Genomic DNA, 17,510 nt, shown 5'->3' with positions numbered 1-17,510 from the left:
GTATAATTGATACCGTCAATAGTTACTGTCTAATAGACAGATAGCAGTGTTGGACTGCGGTAAGGGCTTGTTGCTAGGACACGATAGACAGTAGTTAGCTCTGAAGAGGCTCTTGGTATTCTCTTATGACACTCAGCTCATCTCTCTTCTTCCTGTGCCTAGTGATTCACAGATGTATGTATGTACACACACACACATACAGTACCAGTCAAAAATGTTGACACACCTACTCATTCAAAGGTTTTTCTTTATTTTTACTATTTTCTACATTGTAGAATAATAGTGAAGATATCAACACTATGAAATAGCACATATGGAATCATGTAGTAACCAAAAAAGTGTTAAACAAATCTAAATATATTTTAGGTTCTTCAAAGTAGCCACAATTTGCCTCATCCTAAGATTTATATATTTCTTAATTCCATTATTTTACTTTTAGATTTGTGTATATTGTTGTGAATTATTAGATATTACGGCACTTTTGGAGCTAGGAACACAAGCAATAACATCTGCTAAATATGTGTATATGACCAATAAAATGTGATTTGATTTTGATTTGATGACAGCTTCGTACACTCTTGGCATTCTCTCAACCAGCTTCACCTGGAATGCTTTTCCAACAGTCTTGAAGGAGTTCCCAAATACACTACCGTTCAAAAATGTGGTGTACATTAGAAATGTCCTTGTTTTTCATGAAAACATACAGGAAATCAGTGGCAAAATTAATAGGGGATATAGTCATTATAAATAAGGATTTTTAATTGAAATAATAATGTGTCCTTCAAACTTTGCTTTCGTCAAAGAGTCCTCCATTTGCAGCAATTATAGCCTTATACAGACCTTTGGCATTCTAGTTGTCAATTTGTTGAGGTAATCTGAAGAGATTTCAACCCATGCTTCCTGAAGCACCTACCACAAATTGGATTGACTTGATGGGCACTTCTTATGTACCATACGGTCAAGCTGCTCCCACAAAAGCTCAGTATGGTTGAGATCTGGTGACTGTACTGGCCACTCCATTATAGACTGAACACCAGCTGACTGCTTCTTCCCTAAATAGTTATTGTATAGTTTGGAGTTGTGCTTTGGGTCATTTTCCTGTTGTAGGAGGAAATTGGCTCCAATTAAGCGCCGTCCACAGGGTATGGAATGGCGTTGCAAAATGGAGTGATAGCCTTCCTTCTTCAAGATCCCTTTTACCCTGTACAAATCTCCCACTTTACCACCACCAAAGCACTCCCAGACCATCCCATTGTGTCCACCATGCTTGACAGATGGCGTCAAGCACTCCTCCCTCCAGCATCTCCAGCATTTTTTCTGCGTCTCACGAATGTTCTTTTTGATCTGAACACCTCAGACTTAGATTCGTCTGTCAATAACACTTTTTTCCAATCTTCCTCTGTCCAGTGTCTGTGTTCTTTTGCCCACCTTCATTTTTCTTTTTACTGACCAGTGTGAGATATGGCTTTTTCTTTGCAACTCTGCCTAGAAGGCCAGCATCCCGGAGTCGCCTCTTCACTGTTGAGACTGGTGTTTTGCGGGTATTATTTAATAAAGCTGCCAGTTGAGGACTTGAGGCGTCTGTTTCTCAAACTAGACACTCTAATGTACGTGTCCTCTTGCTCAGTTGTGCACCGGGGCCTCCCACTCCTTTCTATTCTAGTTAGAGCCAGTTTGCGCTGTTCTGTGAAGGGAGTAGTACAAAGCGTTGTACGAGATCTTCCGTTTCTTGGCAATTTCTCATATGGAATAGCCTTCATTTCTCAGAACAAGAATAGACTGATGAGTTTCAGAAGAAAGTCCTTTGTTTCTGGCCATTTTGAGCCTGTAATCGAACCCACAAATGCTGATAATCCAGATACTCAACTCATCTAAAGAAGGCCAGTTTTATTGCTTCTTTAATCAGGACAACAGTTTTCAGCTGTGATAACATAATTCCAAAAGGGTTTCCTAATGATAATTTATCCTTTTAAAATGAGAAACTTGGATTAACTCACACAATGTGCCATTGGAACACAGGAGTGATGGTTGTTGATAATGGGCTTCTGTACGCCTATGTAGATATTCCATTAAAAATCAGCCGTTTCCAGCTAGAATAGTCATTTACAACATGAACAATGTCAACGCTATATTTCTGATCAATTTGATGTTATTTTAATGGACAAAAATGTGCTTTTCTTTCTAAAACAAGGACATGTCTAAGTTACCCCAAATGTTTGAACCTACTCTGTGTCTCACAAAGACACGGCATTTGGATCCCAAAATCTCAAATTTGAACTCTTCAGACCAAAGGACAGCTTTCTACTGGTCTAATGTCCATTGTACCTGTTTCTTGGCCCAAGCAAGTCTCTTCTTCTCATTGGTGTCCTTTAGTAGTGATTTATTTGCAGCAATTCGACCATGAAGTTCTGATTCACAGTCTCCTCTGAATAGTTGATGTTGAGATGTCTGTTACTTGAACTCTGAAGCATTTATTTGGGCTGCAATTTCTGAGGCTGGTAACTCTAATGAACTGGATGGTTTTTGCGACTGCACTTGAAGAAACTTTCGAAGTTCTTGACATTTTCCGGATTGACTGACCTTCATGTCTTAAAGTAATGATGGACTGCCGTTTCTCTTTGCTTATTTGAGCTGTTCTTGCCATAATATGGACATGGTCTTTTCCCAAATAAGGCTATCTTCTGTATACCACCCCTACCTTGTCACAACACAACTGATTGGCTCAAACGCATTAAAATTCCACAAATTAACTTTTAACAAGGCGCACCTGAGAATTGAAATGCATTCCAGGTGACTAAGCTGGTTGAGAGAAGGCCAAGAGTGTGAAAATCTGTCATCAAGGCAAAGTGTGGCTATTTTGAAGAATCTCAAATATAAACTATATTTAGATTTGTTTAACACTTTTTTGGTTATTAAATTATTCCATATGTGTTATTTCCTAGTTTTGATGTCTTCACTATTATTCTACAATGTAGAAGGTAGTAAAAATAAAGAAAAATACAGACACACACACACACACACACACACACACACACAAACACTTGCAAGAAAGTGTTTTTGTTTTTGCACACTCACGTTTCTACATTCACACGTGCAAGCATACATACACATACAGTAGTCCCGCTAAGCAGTATACAGTACACAAAATGATACACCCACACACAAGCACAATGATACAGACCCAAGCACACTCTACTGTCTGTAGCTGTTAGCTGCCTGCACTATCCCGTCTCTAACGTGTGTGTTTGGGTGTCTTTCCCTCAGATGTTTGATTGGATAATGGCCAACAAGGGTCTGTTCCTGGCCGGCTACACCGAGATCGGCAACAACCACCCACACGCCATGGAGCTACAGACGCAGCACAACCACTTTGCTATGAACTGCATGGTAAGAACACACACACACACACACACACACACACACCGAGCAGCAGGCTATTACACAGCTAGAAGCTGTATCCATACAGGTTTACATAATGGTTCTGAAACGGATGTCTTTAAAGCAGGAGATGAATCGACTGTTTTGCCTCAGCTAGATGATGACTCTGCAGATGGAAACGAGCACTGACATTTAGCGCTGCACTAAAATCAATACAAGCTCTCTCTCGTGTGCACACACACCCTGTCTAGTTGAGGCTAGGTCCATAGGGAATCCATAGGTAGCTATTACAAAGCTGGCATCCTTCCATACTGACATCACTCCAATCCTTTCTACAACAGAATCTGGAATGCAAGTACGCTAAATTGGGGTTTTCGGTATGGACTTAGTGCTTACTCCATTTTTTGTTGTTGTTGTGCTTATTGTGAAATATCTGTATGTTTATTTGTCTATTATCTGAATAGCTAAATAAACCAAATCAATGTTTCTCTCCCTCACCCCAATCCCCTTCCCGCTCCAGAACGTGTATGTGAACATCAACAGGATAATGTCAGTGGGTAACAGGCTATTGGAGTCTGGTCACTATGCCTCGGTGCAGATTAAACAGATCTCAGGTCAGCTGGAAGCGGAGTGGAAAGCCTTCGCTGCGGCCCTGGACGAACGCAGCACACTGCTGGAGATGTCTGCCGCCTTCCACCAGAAATGTGACCAGGTGGGTGGTGGTGGTACAGACACTCGTCACCCGCAGGAACACATTAGAGGTCGGCCGGTTAATTAGGGCCGATTTTCAAGTTTTCATAACAATCGGAAATCGGTATTTTTGGACACCGATTTTTTTTTTTTTTCACCTTTATTTAATCTTCATTTAACTAGGCAAGTCAGTTAAGAAGGTGGGTTAACTGCCTCGTTCAGGGGCAGAACGACAGATTCAATCTTGCAACCTTGCAGTTAACTAGTCCAACGCTCTAACCACCTGATTACATTGCACTCCACAAGGAGACTGCCTGTTACGCGAATGCAGTAAGCCAAGGTAAGTTGCTAGCTAGCATTAAACTTATCTTATAAAAAACAATCAATCATAATCACTACTTAACTATACATGGTTGATGATATTACTAGTTTATCTAGCTTGTCCTGCGTTGCATATAATCTGACTGAGCATACAAGCATACAAGTATCTGACTGAGCGGTGGTAGGCAGCAGCAGGCTCGTAAGCATTCATTCAAACAGCACTTTCGTGCATTTTGCAAGCAGCTCTCCGTTGTGCTTCAAGCATTGCGCTGTTTATGACTTCAAGCCTATCAACTCCCGAGATGAGGCTGGTGTAACCGAAGTGATGTGAAATGGCTAGCTAGTTAGCGGGGTGCGCGCTAATAGCGTTTCAAACGTCACTCGCTCTGAGACTTGGAGTGGTTGTTCTCCTTGCTCTGCATGGGTAACGCTGCTTCGAGGGTGGCTGTTGTCGTTGTGTTCCTGGTTCGAGCCCAGGGAGGAGCGAGGATGCACAAAGTAGATGTCCTAACCGACTTGCCAAAACTATAGTTTGTTAACAAGAAATTTGTGGAGTGGTTGAAAAACCAGTTTTAATGACTCCAACCTAAGTGTATGTAAACTTCTGACTTCAACTGTACATACATGCACATTCTCTGGTGTGTGTGATCTCTGTATGATGAGAGTGTGCAGTGAGATTACAAATAGATTAGAATCCTACTGTGTTGGTTTGTTTAATATTCCCATGTGACTTCTTCTTTTATTTTATTCTTTGCTACGTCTTCTTGTCCCCCACGTTGAAATCAGGTAGGGGACTGTGGATCGGTCTCCGTCCTTCCATCTGGCAGTCCGTTCGTATGTTTGTCACACGCGATATCTCAGACAGCGCTGGCCCGATTTTGACAAAACTTGGGTGAATGATGCGTCTTGCCAAAGAGATCCAGCATTTACAACTTCCACTGATTGGCGGGAGCCAATAGTAATGAACTGAAATGAGTTGCACCAGAGAGGAAGAGGCAAAGCGAGAGGGATAACTGGGCCCAAAATCTGTCTTCTCCAGCAGGTGACCTTTTTTCTTTGGCACAGTACATGGAATACAGGGAGTGGATTAGCTAAAGAGACTGCAGGGCTCGACATTCAGGGCTGCCCACTGGCCAGGCAACATCTGCCGAGCTCATCGGGACAGTGAATCATGCTTTCATATGGCCCCTACGTTTCCAAACTCAGATTCACAGAAATACACTGTATTTATAAAAACTGTAAAATCACATGATGTTATTAGTGCCAGTGGGAGTTTTTTCAGGACATTAAACAAGCAACAAGATCATATTTAGTCTGTAATCTAGCTAATGATTAGCCTATTGTGGTAGAAAATGCAGAGGAGCAACCCCATGCTTCAGCCATGTAGCCACGAGGCTGCATCAGACCTTTAGTTAACCAGGTAAGCAAGTTGAGAACAAGTTCTCATTTACAATTGCGACCTGGCCAAGATAAAGCAAAGCAGTTCGACACATACAACGACACAGAGTTACACATGGAGTAAAACAAACATACAGTCAATAATACAGTAAAAAAAACAAGTCTATATACGATGTGAGCAAATGAGGTGAGAAGGGAAGTAAAGGCAAAAAAAGGCCATGGTGGCAAAGTAAATACAAAATAGCAAGTAAAACACTGGAATGGTAGATTTGCAATGGAAGAATGTGCAAAGTAGAAATAAAAATAATGGGGTGCAAAGGAGCAAAATTAATTAATTAATTAAATACAGTAGGGAAAGAGGTAGTTGTTTGGGCTAAATTATAGGTGGGCTATGTACAGGTGCAGTAATCTGTGAGCTGCTCTGACAGTTGGTGCTTAAAGCTAGTGAGGGAGATAAGTGTTTCCAGTTTCAGAGATTTTTGTAGTTTGTTCCAGTCATTGGCAGCAGAGAACTGGAAGGAGAGGTAGCCAAAGAAATAATTGGTTTTGGGGGTGACTAGAGAGATATAACTGCTGGAGCGTGTGCTACAGGTGGGAGATGCTATGGTGACCAGCGAGCTGAGATAAGGGGGGACTTTACCTAGCAGGGTCTTGTAGATGACATGGAGCCAGTGGGTTTGGCGACGAGTATGAAGCGAGGGCCAGCCAACGAGAGCGTACAGGTCGCAATGGTGGGTAGTATATGGGGCTTTGGTGACAAAACGGATTGCACTGTGATAGACTGCATCCAATTTGTTGAGTAGGGTATTGGAGGCTATTTTGTAAATGACATCGCCAAAGTCGAGGATTGGTAGGATGGTCAGTTTTACAAGGGTATGTTTGGCAGCATGAGTGAAGGATGCTTTGTTGCGAAATAGGAAGCCAATTCTAGATTTAACTTTGGATTAGAGATGTTTGATATGGGTCTGGTAGGAGAGTTTACAGTCTAACCAGACACCTAAGTATTTGTAGTTGTCCACGTATTCTAAGTCAGAGCTGTCCAGAGTAGTGATGTTGGACAGGCGGGCAGGTGCAGGTAGCGATCGGTTGAAGAGCATGCATTTAGTTTTACTTGAATTTAAGAGCAATTGGAGGCCACGGAAGGAGAGTTGTATGGCATTGAAGCTTGCCTGGAGGGTTGTTAACACAGTGTCCAAAGAAGGGCCAGAAGTATACAGAATGGTGTCGTCTGCGTAGAGGTGGATCAGAGACTCACCAGCAGCAAGAGCGACCTCATTGATGTATACAGAGAAGAGAGTCGGTCCAAGAATTGAACCCTGTGGCACCCCCATAGAGACTGCCAGAGGTCTGGACAGCAGACCCTCCGATTTGACACACTGAACTCTATCAGAGAAGTAGTTGGTGAACCAGGCGAGGCAATCATTTGAGAAACCAAGGCTGTCGAGTCTGCTGATGAGGATGTGGTGATTGACAGAGTCGAAAGCCTTGGCCAGATCAATGAATACGGCTGCACAGTAATGTTTCTTATCGATGGCGGTTAAGATATCGTTTAGGACCTTGAGCGTGGCTGAGGTGCACCCATGACCAGCTCTGAAACCAGATTGCATAGCAGAGAAGGTATAGTGAGATTCGAAATGGTCGGTAATCTGTTTGTTGACTTGGCTTTCGCAGACCTTAGAAAGGCATGGTAGGATAGATATAGGTCTGTAGCAGTTTGGGTCAAGAGTGTCCCCCCCTTTGAAGAGGGGGATGACCGCAGCTGCTTTCCAATCTTTGGGAATCTCAGACGACACGAAAGAGAGGTTGAACAGGCTAGTAATAGGGTTGGCAACAATTTCGGCAGATAATTTTAGAAAGAAAGGGTCCAGATTGTCTAGCCCGGCAGATTTGTAGGGGTCCAGATTTTGCAGCTCTTTCAGAACATCAGCTGAACGGATTTGGGAGAAGGAGAAATGGGGAAGGCTTGGGCAAGTTGCTGTGGGGGGTGCAGTGCTGTTGACCGGGGTAGGAGTAGCCAGGTGGAAAGCATGGCCAGCCGTAGAAAAATGCTTATTGAAATTCTCAATTATGGTGGACAAGTGATCACGCTTCAGCCATGTAGCCACAAGGCTGCATCAGACAAGTGATCATGCTTCAGCCATGTAGCCACGAGGCTGCATCAGACAAGTGATCATGCTTCAGCCATGTAGCCACGAGATTGCATCAGATAGGTGATCATGCTTCAGCCATGTAGCCACGAGGTTGCATCAGATAGGTGATCATGCTTCAGCCATGTAGCCACGAGGTTGCATCAGATAGGTGATCATGCTTCAGCCATGTAGCCACGAGGCTGCATCAGACAGGTGATCATGCTTCAGCCATGTAGCCACGAGGCTGCATCGGACAGGTGATCATGCTTCAGCCATGTAGCCACGAGGCTGCATCAGACAAGTGATCATGCATGCATAACTTGCTTTCCTGTGATCTTGGCCCAGTTTTCACTTGCTACTGGCCCGGTGTGCCACTCTCAAATTTACTTGAATGTCAAGCCCTGGACTGGTACCCAGGTGAGCTGCCTTCTATTTTCTGAGGGGATGTTTACTGTTGCTTTGTTTTTCTTTAATGTTTTTTTGTTGTTGTTTTCCTCTATTGTCCCATCAGGATTGGAATCATTTAGGTTATCATGGTGGAATCATTTCCAAAGAACTAACCTAGCCATGTGACATCCAGGTTATCATGGTGGAATCATTTACAAAGAACTAACCTAGCCATGTGACATCCAGGTTATCATGGTGGAATCATTTACAAAGAACTAACCTAGCCATGTGACATCCAGGTTATCATGGTGGAATCATTTACAAAGAACTAACCTAGCCATGTGACATCCAGGTTATCATGGTGGAATCATTTACAAAGAACTAACCTAGCCATGTGACATCCAGGTTATCATGGTGGAATCATTTACAAAGAACTAACCTAGCCATGTGACATCCAGGTTATCATGGTGGAATAATTTACAAATAACTAACCTATCCATGTGACATCCAGGTTATCATGGTGGAATCATTTACAAAGAACTAACCTAGCCATGTGACATCCAGGTTATCATGGTGGAATCATTTACAAAGAACTAACCTAGCCATGTGACATCCAGGTTATCATGGTGGAATCATTTCCAAAGAACTAACCTAGCCTTGTGACATCCAGGTTATCATGGTGGAATCATTTACAAAGAACTAACCTAGCCATGTGACATCCAGGTTATCATGGTGGAATCATTTACAAAGAACTAACCTAGCCATCTGACATCCAGGTTATCATGGTGGAATCATTTACAAAGAACTAACCTAGCCATGTGACATCCAGGTTATCATGGTGGAATCATTTCCAAAGAACTAACCTAGCCATGTGACATCCAGGTTATCATGGTGGAATCATTTACAAAGAACTAACCTAGCCATGTGACATCCAGGTTATCATGGTGGAATCATTTACAAAGAACTAACCTAGCCATGTGACATCCAGGTTATCATGGTGGAATCATTTACAAAGAACTAACCTAGCCATGTGACATCCAGGTTATCATGGTGGAATCATTTACAAAGAACTAACCTAGCCATGTGACATCCAGGTTATCATGGTGGAATCATTTACAAAGAACTAACCTAGCCATGTGACATCCAGGTTATCATGGTAGAATAATTTATAAAGAACTAACCTAGCCATGTGACATCCAGGTTATCATGGTGGAATCATTTACAAAGAACTAACCTAGCCATGTGACATCCAGGTTATCATGGTGGAATAATTTACAAAGAACTAACCTAGCCATGTGACATACATGTTATCATGGTGGAATAATTTACAAAGAACTAACCTAGCCATGTGACATCCAGGTTATCATGGTGGAATAATTTACAAAGAACTAACCTAGCCATGTGACATCCAGGTTACCATGGTGGAATAATTTACAAAGAACTAACCTAGCCATGTGACATCCAGGTTATCATGGTGGAATCATTTACAAAGAACTAACCTAGCCATGTGACATCCAGGTTATCATGGTGGAATCATTTATAAAGAACTAACCTAGCCATGTGACATCCAGGTTATCATGGTGGAATAATTTATAAAGAACTAACCTAGCCATGTGACATCCAGGTTATCATGGTGGAATCATTTACAAAGAACTAACCTAGCCATGTGACATCCAGGTTATCATGGTGGAATCATTTACAAAGAACTAACCTAGCCATGTGACATCCAGGTTTTCATGGTGGAATCATTTATAAAGAACTAACCTAGCCATGTGACATCCAGGTTATCATGGTGGAATCATTTCCAAAGAACTAACCTAGCCATGTGACATCCAGTTTATCATGGTGGAATAATTTACAAAGAACTAACCTAGCCATGTGACATCCAGGTTATCATGGTAGAATAATTTATAAAGAACTAACCTTGCAATGTGACATCCAGGTTATCATGGTGGAATCATTTACAAAGAACTAACCTAGCCATGTGACATCCAGGTTATCATGGTAGAATCATTTACAAAGAACTAACCTAGCCATGTGACATCCAGGTTATCATGGTAGAATCATTTACAAAGAACTAACCTAGCCATGTGACATCCAGGTTATCATGGTGGAATAATTTACAAAGAACTAACCTAGCCATGTGACATCCAGGTTATCATGGTGGAATCATTTACAAAGAACTAACCTAGTCATGTGACATCCAGGTTATCATGGTGGAATCATTTACAAAGAACTAACCTAGCCATGTGACATCCAGGTTATCATGGTAGAATCATTTACAAAGAACTAACCTAGCCATGTGACATCCAGGTTATCATGGTGGAATCATTTACAAAGAACTAACCTAGCCATGTGACATCCAGGTTATCATGGTGGAATCATTTACAAATAACTAACCTAGCCATGTGACATCCAGGTTATCATGGTAGAATAATGCACTGACTCTCAAAATATTTCCAAAATGAGCAATACATAGTTACTAGACACAGCGCTGTGTGTGTGTTCCTCTCTATAGTAAATGAGAACATTGACTCGTGGTGTAAAGTGTGTGTGTAATGTGTTTGTGTTCCTGTCTCTACAGTACATGGGTAATGTGGACTCGTGGTGTAAAGTGTGTGTGTAATGTGTTTGTGTTCCCGTTCCTGTTCCTGTCTCTACAGTACATGGGTAATGTGGACTCGTGGTGTAAAGTGTGTGTGTAATGTGTTTGTGTTCCTGTCTCTACAGTACATGGGTAATGTGGACTTGTGGTGTAAAGAGTGTGTGTAATGTGTTTGTGTTCCCGTTCCTGTCTCTACAGTACATGGGTAATGTGGACTCGTGGTGAAAAGTGTGTGTGTAATGTGTTTGTGTTCCCGTTCCTGTCTCTACAGTACATGGGTAATGTGGACTCGTGGTGTAAAGTGTGTGTGTAATGTGTTTGTGTTCCTGTCTCTACATTACATGGGTAATGTGGACTCGTGGTGTAAAGTGTGTGTGTAATGTGTTTGTGTTCCTGTCTCTACAGTACATGGGTAATGTGGACTCGTGGTGTAAAGTGTGTGTGTAATGTGTTTGTGTTCCCGTTCCTGTCTCTACAGTACATGGGTAATGTGGACTTGTGGTGTAAAGTGTGTGTGTAATGTGTTTGTGTTCCCGTTCCTGTCTCTACAGTACATGGGTAATGTGGACTCGTGGTGTAAAGTGTGTGTGTAATGTGTTTGTGTTCCTGTCTCTACATTACATGGGTAATGTGGACTCGTGGTGTAAAGTGTGTGTGTAATGTGTTTGTGTTCCTGTCTCTACAGTACATGGGTAATGTGGACTCGTGGTGTAAAGTGTGTGTGTAATGTGTTTGTGTTCCTGTCTCTACAGTACATGGGTAATGTGGACTCGTGGTGTAAAGTGTGTGTGTAATGTGTTTGTGTTCCCGTTCCTGTCTCTACAGTACATGGGTAATGTGGACTCGTGGTGTAAAGTGTGTGTGTAATGTGTTTGTGTTCCTGTCTCTACAGTACATGGGTAATGTGGACTCGTGGTGTAAAGAGTGTGTGTAATGTGTTTGTGTTCCTGTCTCTACAGTACATGGGTAATGTGGACTCGTGGTGTAAAGAGTCTGTGTAATGTGTTTGTGTTCCTGTCTCTACAGTACATGGGTAATGTGGACTCGTGGTGTAAAGAGTGTGTGTAATGTGTTTGTGTTCCTGTCTCTACAGTACATGGGTAATGTGGACTCGTGGTGTAAAGAGTCTGTGTAATGTGTTTGTGTTCCTGTCTCTACAGTACATGGGTAATGTGGACTCGTGGTGTAAAGAGTCTGTGTAATGTGTTTGTGTTCCTGTCTCTACAGTACATGGGTAATGTGGACTCGTGGTGTAAAGCGTGTGGAGAGGTGGATCTACCCTCGGAGCTCCAGGACCTAGAGGATGCTATCCACCACCACCAGGGCCTCTACGAACACATCACTGCTGCCTACTCAGAGGTAAACAGCACTGCTGCATACCCAGAGGTAACATAATGTGTGTTGGTGTAGGTGTGGGTCAGTGGAAGCTGCTCGGAGGAGCTATAGGAGGACGGGCTCATTGTAATGGCTGGAATTGAGTTAATGGAACGTTAACAAACACATCAAACATATGGAAACCATATTTGACTCCATTCCATTAATACCATTCCAGCCATTACAATCAGCCCATCCTCCTATATCTCTCCCCACCAGCCTCCACTGGTGTAGGTGTGTGTTTGGGGGGGGGGTATCACTAGCTAGTTCTATACTAACACGTTTGTACATGTGTGTTTGTATGTACTGTATGTGCTCAAGCCATTTTCCTTCCCCCTCCGCCAGGTCAGTCAGGACGGTAAGGCCCTATTGGATAAGCTCCAGCGCCCTCTGACCCCGGGGGGGGCTGATTCGCTAACGGCCTCGGCCAACTACAGCAAGGCGGTGCACCATGTGCTGGATGTGATACACGAGGTGCTGCACCACCAGAGACAACTGGAGAATATCTGGCAACACCGCAAAGTCCGCCTGCACCAGAGGCTCCAGCTGTGTGTGTTCCAGCAAGACGTACAGCAGGTGTGGACTAGTTCTGACCTTGTGTGGCTCAGTTGGGAAGAGCCTGGCTCTAGCCATGCCAAGGTTGTGTGTTCAATACTCGCAGGGATCACATAAATGATACACATACTGGAAATGTATGGAAACACTAATAGGCATCACCCTTGTAGCCAAGGTAACTGTTGCCATTGCGATACTGCTGGCCAGTATCCTGGTGAGAGGTATTCTGCCAAGTGGTAGAGGGAGAGAGAGTGGGATGGAGAAAGATCTGAGAAGGAGGGAGAGATCAGGACAAGGAAGGTGTGAAGAGGGAGAAAGAAAGGCGGAAGGAACACGAGGGTTTTGTCTAGAATGGATACAGCTTTTGTCAAACTTGACTTTTCATAGCAGGTTTAGGGGAATTAATTGAGCAGGTAAGGGGAGTTAGGTTGAGGCTAGGAAAAGCGTAAGGGTTAGCTAAAATGCGTCAATTTGACAAAAGCTGTCCCCTATCTAGAAATGACCAGATGGGAGGGACCTCATCCTCTCTGTCATCTACCTTCCTCTGCCTACTGACTGGAGTAGTATGCTGTTTTCTCTCTCACGACAACCCCTTTCCCCTCTGCCCCACAGCCTGAACTTCTATGCCACTTAGCTAACTGCATGCTTGTGTGTGTGCAGGTTCTGGACTGGATAGAGAACCACGGGGAGGCGTTCCTCAGTAAACACACAGGCGTTGGGAAGTCCCTCCATCGAGCCAGAGCGCTACAGAAACGACACGAGGACTTCGAGGAGGTCGCCCAGGTAGGACGCCTCTCTTCATGTCTCTGCTTTGACCTTTTCTCACTTTACTTTTCCTCTCTTCATCTTCCCATTTCCCTTTCCTCTCTCCATCACATACTCTCTCTTTCTCCATCTTTGCACTAACTACTGTCTCTCCCTCCTCCCCTTCTCCCTTTCTCTTGTTAACTGTCCTCCCTCTTTTCTTCTCCCCCGTCACTCCCCCTCTCTGTCTCTCTCCTCTGTCTTTCTCTGTGTGCTGCTTCTGTCCCTCCTCCAGAACACCTATACTAACGCTGACAAGCTGCTGGAGGCAGCAGAGCAGCTGGCCCAGACAGGAGAGTGTGACCCAGAGGAGATCTACCAGGCAGCCCACCAGCTGGAGGACCGGATCCAGGACTTTGTCAGGAGGGTGGAGCAACGCAAAGTCCTGCTGGACATGTCTGTCGCCTTCCACACACACGTCAAAGAGGTACAGGGTGGGAGGGAGGGAGAGTGTGGGGGTGGGGTGGGGCGGTGGGTGGAGATGGAGGGGTGCGTGCGTCGTGAAGTAGCGCGACATCTTACTGGACTGTGTGTGTGCGACATGTTAATCATCTCTCTGTCCCTAGCTGTGGACGTGGCTGGAGGAGCTGCAGAAGGAGCTGTTAGATGATGTGTATGCTGAGTCTGTGGAGGCGGTGCAGGATCTGATCAAACGCTTCAGCCAGCAGCAGCTGACCATCCTGCAGGTCACTGTCAACGTCATCAAGGAGGGAGAGGACCTCATCCAGCAGCTCAGGTAGAACACACACACACCGTGTGCACACAGACGTACACGCATACTCACACACTCAACACACACACACACACACACACACACACACCGTGTGCACACAGACGTACACGCATACTCACACACTCAACACACACTAACACACACACAATGAATTAGAAGAAACTGTGCAGAAGGTGAGTAGGATGGAAGAGAGAAGAGGAGGAGGAGAGGAAGATGAAAGAAAACAACAGCATCCTCACATAGCGGACTGCCAGATGAGAGAGAAAGAGAGAGAGGCAATAGAAAGGGAGAGATGGAGAGAAGCAGTAGGTTGAGAGTTAGAGAGATTCATGTATTTGACACCTCTGACCATGATTCTGGTTCTATTTATATCAAGTGTGTGAGTCTGAGACCTAGCCCCCCCCCCCCCCCCTCTCTGGTGTATTCTCTCCTCTGGGTATTGTTACATAATGCTGGTTACATAAGTGTGGTTAATTATGTAGAATCCCCAGAACTCTGCTACAATGCTGTGTCTGTGTGTATATGTGGCTTAGACAGGGCTTAGACTCTGATGTGTTAGCTAACTTTGGACCAGAGCTTGCACTTGACTCTCAGTTCCATGACATTACACATAATGCCTCCTAGAGTTTTCGAGAGCCAGACCAGAGCTAGCCAAGTAACAAGCTTGTGCCTGCAGAGCGGAACCAGAATACAAATGTAAATAAACTCAGCAAAAAATAAACGTCCTCTCACTGTCAACTGCGTGTAAATATTTGTATGAACATAACAAGATTCAACAACTGAGACATAAACTGAACAAGTTCCACAGACATGTGACTAATAGAAATGGAATAATGTGTCCCTGAACAAAGGAGGGGGGGGTCAAAATCAAAAGTAACAGTCAGTATCTGGTGTGGCCACCAGCTGCATTAAGTACTGCAGTGCATCTCCTCCTCATGGACTGCACCCTCCGATCGTGCTCAATGGGATTGAGATCTGGGCTCTTCGCTGGCCATAGCAGAACACTGACATTCCTGCCTTGCAGGAAATCAATCACGCACAGAACGAGCAGTATGGCTGGTGAAATTGTCATGCTGGAGGGTCATGTCAGGATGAGCCTCCAGGAAGGGTACCATGTGAGGGAGGAGGATGTCTTCCCTGTAACGCACAGCGTTGAGATTGCCTGCAATGACAACAAGCTCAGTCCGATGATGCTGTGACACACGCCCCAGACCATGACGGACCCTCCACCTCCAAATCGATCCCGTTCCAGAGTACAGGCCTTGGTGTAACGGTCATTCCTTCGACGATAAACGCTAATCCAACCATCACCCCTGGTGAGACAAAACCGCGACTCGTCAGTGAAGAGCACTTTTTGCCAGTCCTGTCTGGTCAAGCGACGGTGGGTTTGTGCCCATAGGCGACGTTGTTGCCTGTGATGTCTGGTGAGGACCTGCCTTACAACAGGCCTACAAGCCCTCAGTCCAGCCTCTCAGCCTATTGCAGACAGTCTTAGCACTGATGGAGGGATTGTGCGTTCCTGGTGTAACTCGGGCAGTTGTTGTTGCCATCTTGTACCGATCCTGTGCAGGTGTTGTTACACGTGGTCTGCCACTGCGAGGATGATCAGCTGTCCGTCCTGTCTCCCTGTAGCGCTGTCTTAGGCATCTCACAGTACAGACATGGCAATTTATTGCCCTGGACATATCTGCAGTCATCATGCCTCCTTGCAGCATGCCTAAGGCACGTTCACGCAGAGGAGCAGGGACCCTGGGCATCTTTCTTTTGGTGTTTTTCAGAGTCAGTAGAAAGGCCTCTTTAGTGTTCTAAGTTTTCATAACTGTGACCTTAATTGCCTACCGTCTGTAAGCTGTAGTGTCTTGACGACTGTTCCACAGGTGCAGGTTCATTGATTGTTTATGGTCATTGAACAAGCATGGGAAACAGTGTTTAAACCCTTTACAATGAAGATCTGTGAAGTTATTTGGATTTTTAAGAATGATCTTTGAAAGAGGGTCCTGAAAAAGGGCCGTTTCTTTTTTTGCTGAGTTTGTCTTACCTTTTTGTAGTTAATAAATCCAATGTGAAACGTGATAACTATAGTATCCTGAACTAGCATGGAAAGTTTATCAATTGTTCTCTAATTAAAAATCTCTCTCCCTAATTTCAGTAGCTACAATAGAATATGCATGCGTTGGAGGAAGGGGGAGGGGCTACTGTAGAATATGCATGCTTTGGAGGGAGGGGGAGGGGCTACAGTAGAATATGCATGTGTCAGGGGGAGGGGCTACAGTAGAATATGCATGCTTTGGAGGGAGGGGGAGGGGCTACAGTAGAACATGCATGCTTCAGAGGGAGGGGCAGGTAGCCTACACACACAAACTGGCAAAGATTTTCAGCTGGCAGGCAGGCAGACACTGGAAAACGTTTCTAAGTGACAGTGAGGGATTTGCATAGGCGCTTTGTGTTTTTTTGTGGGACTGTGAAAAAAAATCCTGGAATAACGTTATTAACCGGTTCCCATGCTTTTACAATTATGAACAGTATAGATCACTTATGTTCTCGTTTTTCTGTTCTCTTCCTGAACTGGTTCCAACCCCTGGTAAATGCACATGTCCAATTGTTTGTGTGTGTACGTTTTCTTCAATATGTGTTTGTGGGTGTGTGTGTGTGTTCTCTCCTATGGTAGGGACTCTGCTATCTCCAGTAACAAGACTCCCCACAACAGCTCCATCAACCACATAGAGAGTGTGTTATTGCAGCTGGACGAGGCCCAGGCTCAGATGGAGGAGCTGTTTCAGGAGAGGAAGATCAAACTGGAACTCTTCCTACAACTACGCATCTTTGAAAGGGACGCCATCGATGTGAGTGTGTGGTGGGGGTGGAAAGGGTGTGTGTGTGTGGCAGAGGAGGTCTGGTGAACTACCCTTGTCTAGACTTTAGCTCAGTGAGATAACGTAGTCTTCTGTTTTTAGATTACCCGATGACACGTGTGTGTGTGAATCCTCCCTTGTGTGTGTCCACACATGTCTGCATCTACAGAGCCTTCAGAAAGTATCGACACCCCTTGACTTATTCCACATTTTGTTGTGTTACAGTCTGAATTTAAAATACCCCAATGTCAAAATGGAATTATGTTTTCAGAAATATTTAGAAA

General features: G+C 44.2%; 1 protein-coding gene across 4 annotated transcripts in view; it reads left to right on the top strand.

The window, feature by feature from the left end:
- Nucleotides 1–17,510, top strand: part of LOC115131778 (triple functional domain protein) — a 158,852-nt gene that overhangs the window by 90,096 nt on the left and 51,246 nt on the right. For all 4 annotated transcript variants that reach the window (XM_065020368.1, XM_065020367.1, XM_065020369.1 and 1 more), the window contains exons 9-16: nucleotides 3,265–3,387; nucleotides 3,899–4,090; nucleotides 12,136–12,267; nucleotides 12,628–12,858; nucleotides 13,498–13,620; nucleotides 13,877–14,068; nucleotides 14,208–14,377; nucleotides 17,043–17,217. In XM_065020368.1, the coding sequence (XP_064876440.1) occupies nucleotides 3,265–3,387; nucleotides 3,899–4,090; nucleotides 12,136–12,267; nucleotides 12,628–12,858; nucleotides 13,498–13,620; nucleotides 13,877–14,068; nucleotides 14,208–14,377; nucleotides 17,043–17,217 (1,338 nt within the window). The remainder of the gene's footprint in view (nucleotides 1–3,264; nucleotides 3,388–3,898; nucleotides 4,091–12,135; nucleotides 12,268–12,627; nucleotides 12,859–13,497; nucleotides 13,621–13,876; nucleotides 14,069–14,207; nucleotides 14,378–17,042; nucleotides 17,218–17,510) is intronic.

Source organism: Oncorhynchus nerka, linkage group LG7, assembly GCF_034236695.1.
Source record: "Oncorhynchus nerka isolate Pitt River linkage group LG7, Oner_Uvic_2.0, whole genome shotgun sequence".
Taxonomy (NCBI): domain Eukaryota; kingdom Metazoa; phylum Chordata; class Actinopteri; order Salmoniformes; family Salmonidae; genus Oncorhynchus; species Oncorhynchus nerka.
The sequence above is the reverse complement of the archived record's forward strand: the minus strand, read 5'-3'. Positions and strand labels throughout refer to the sequence as shown.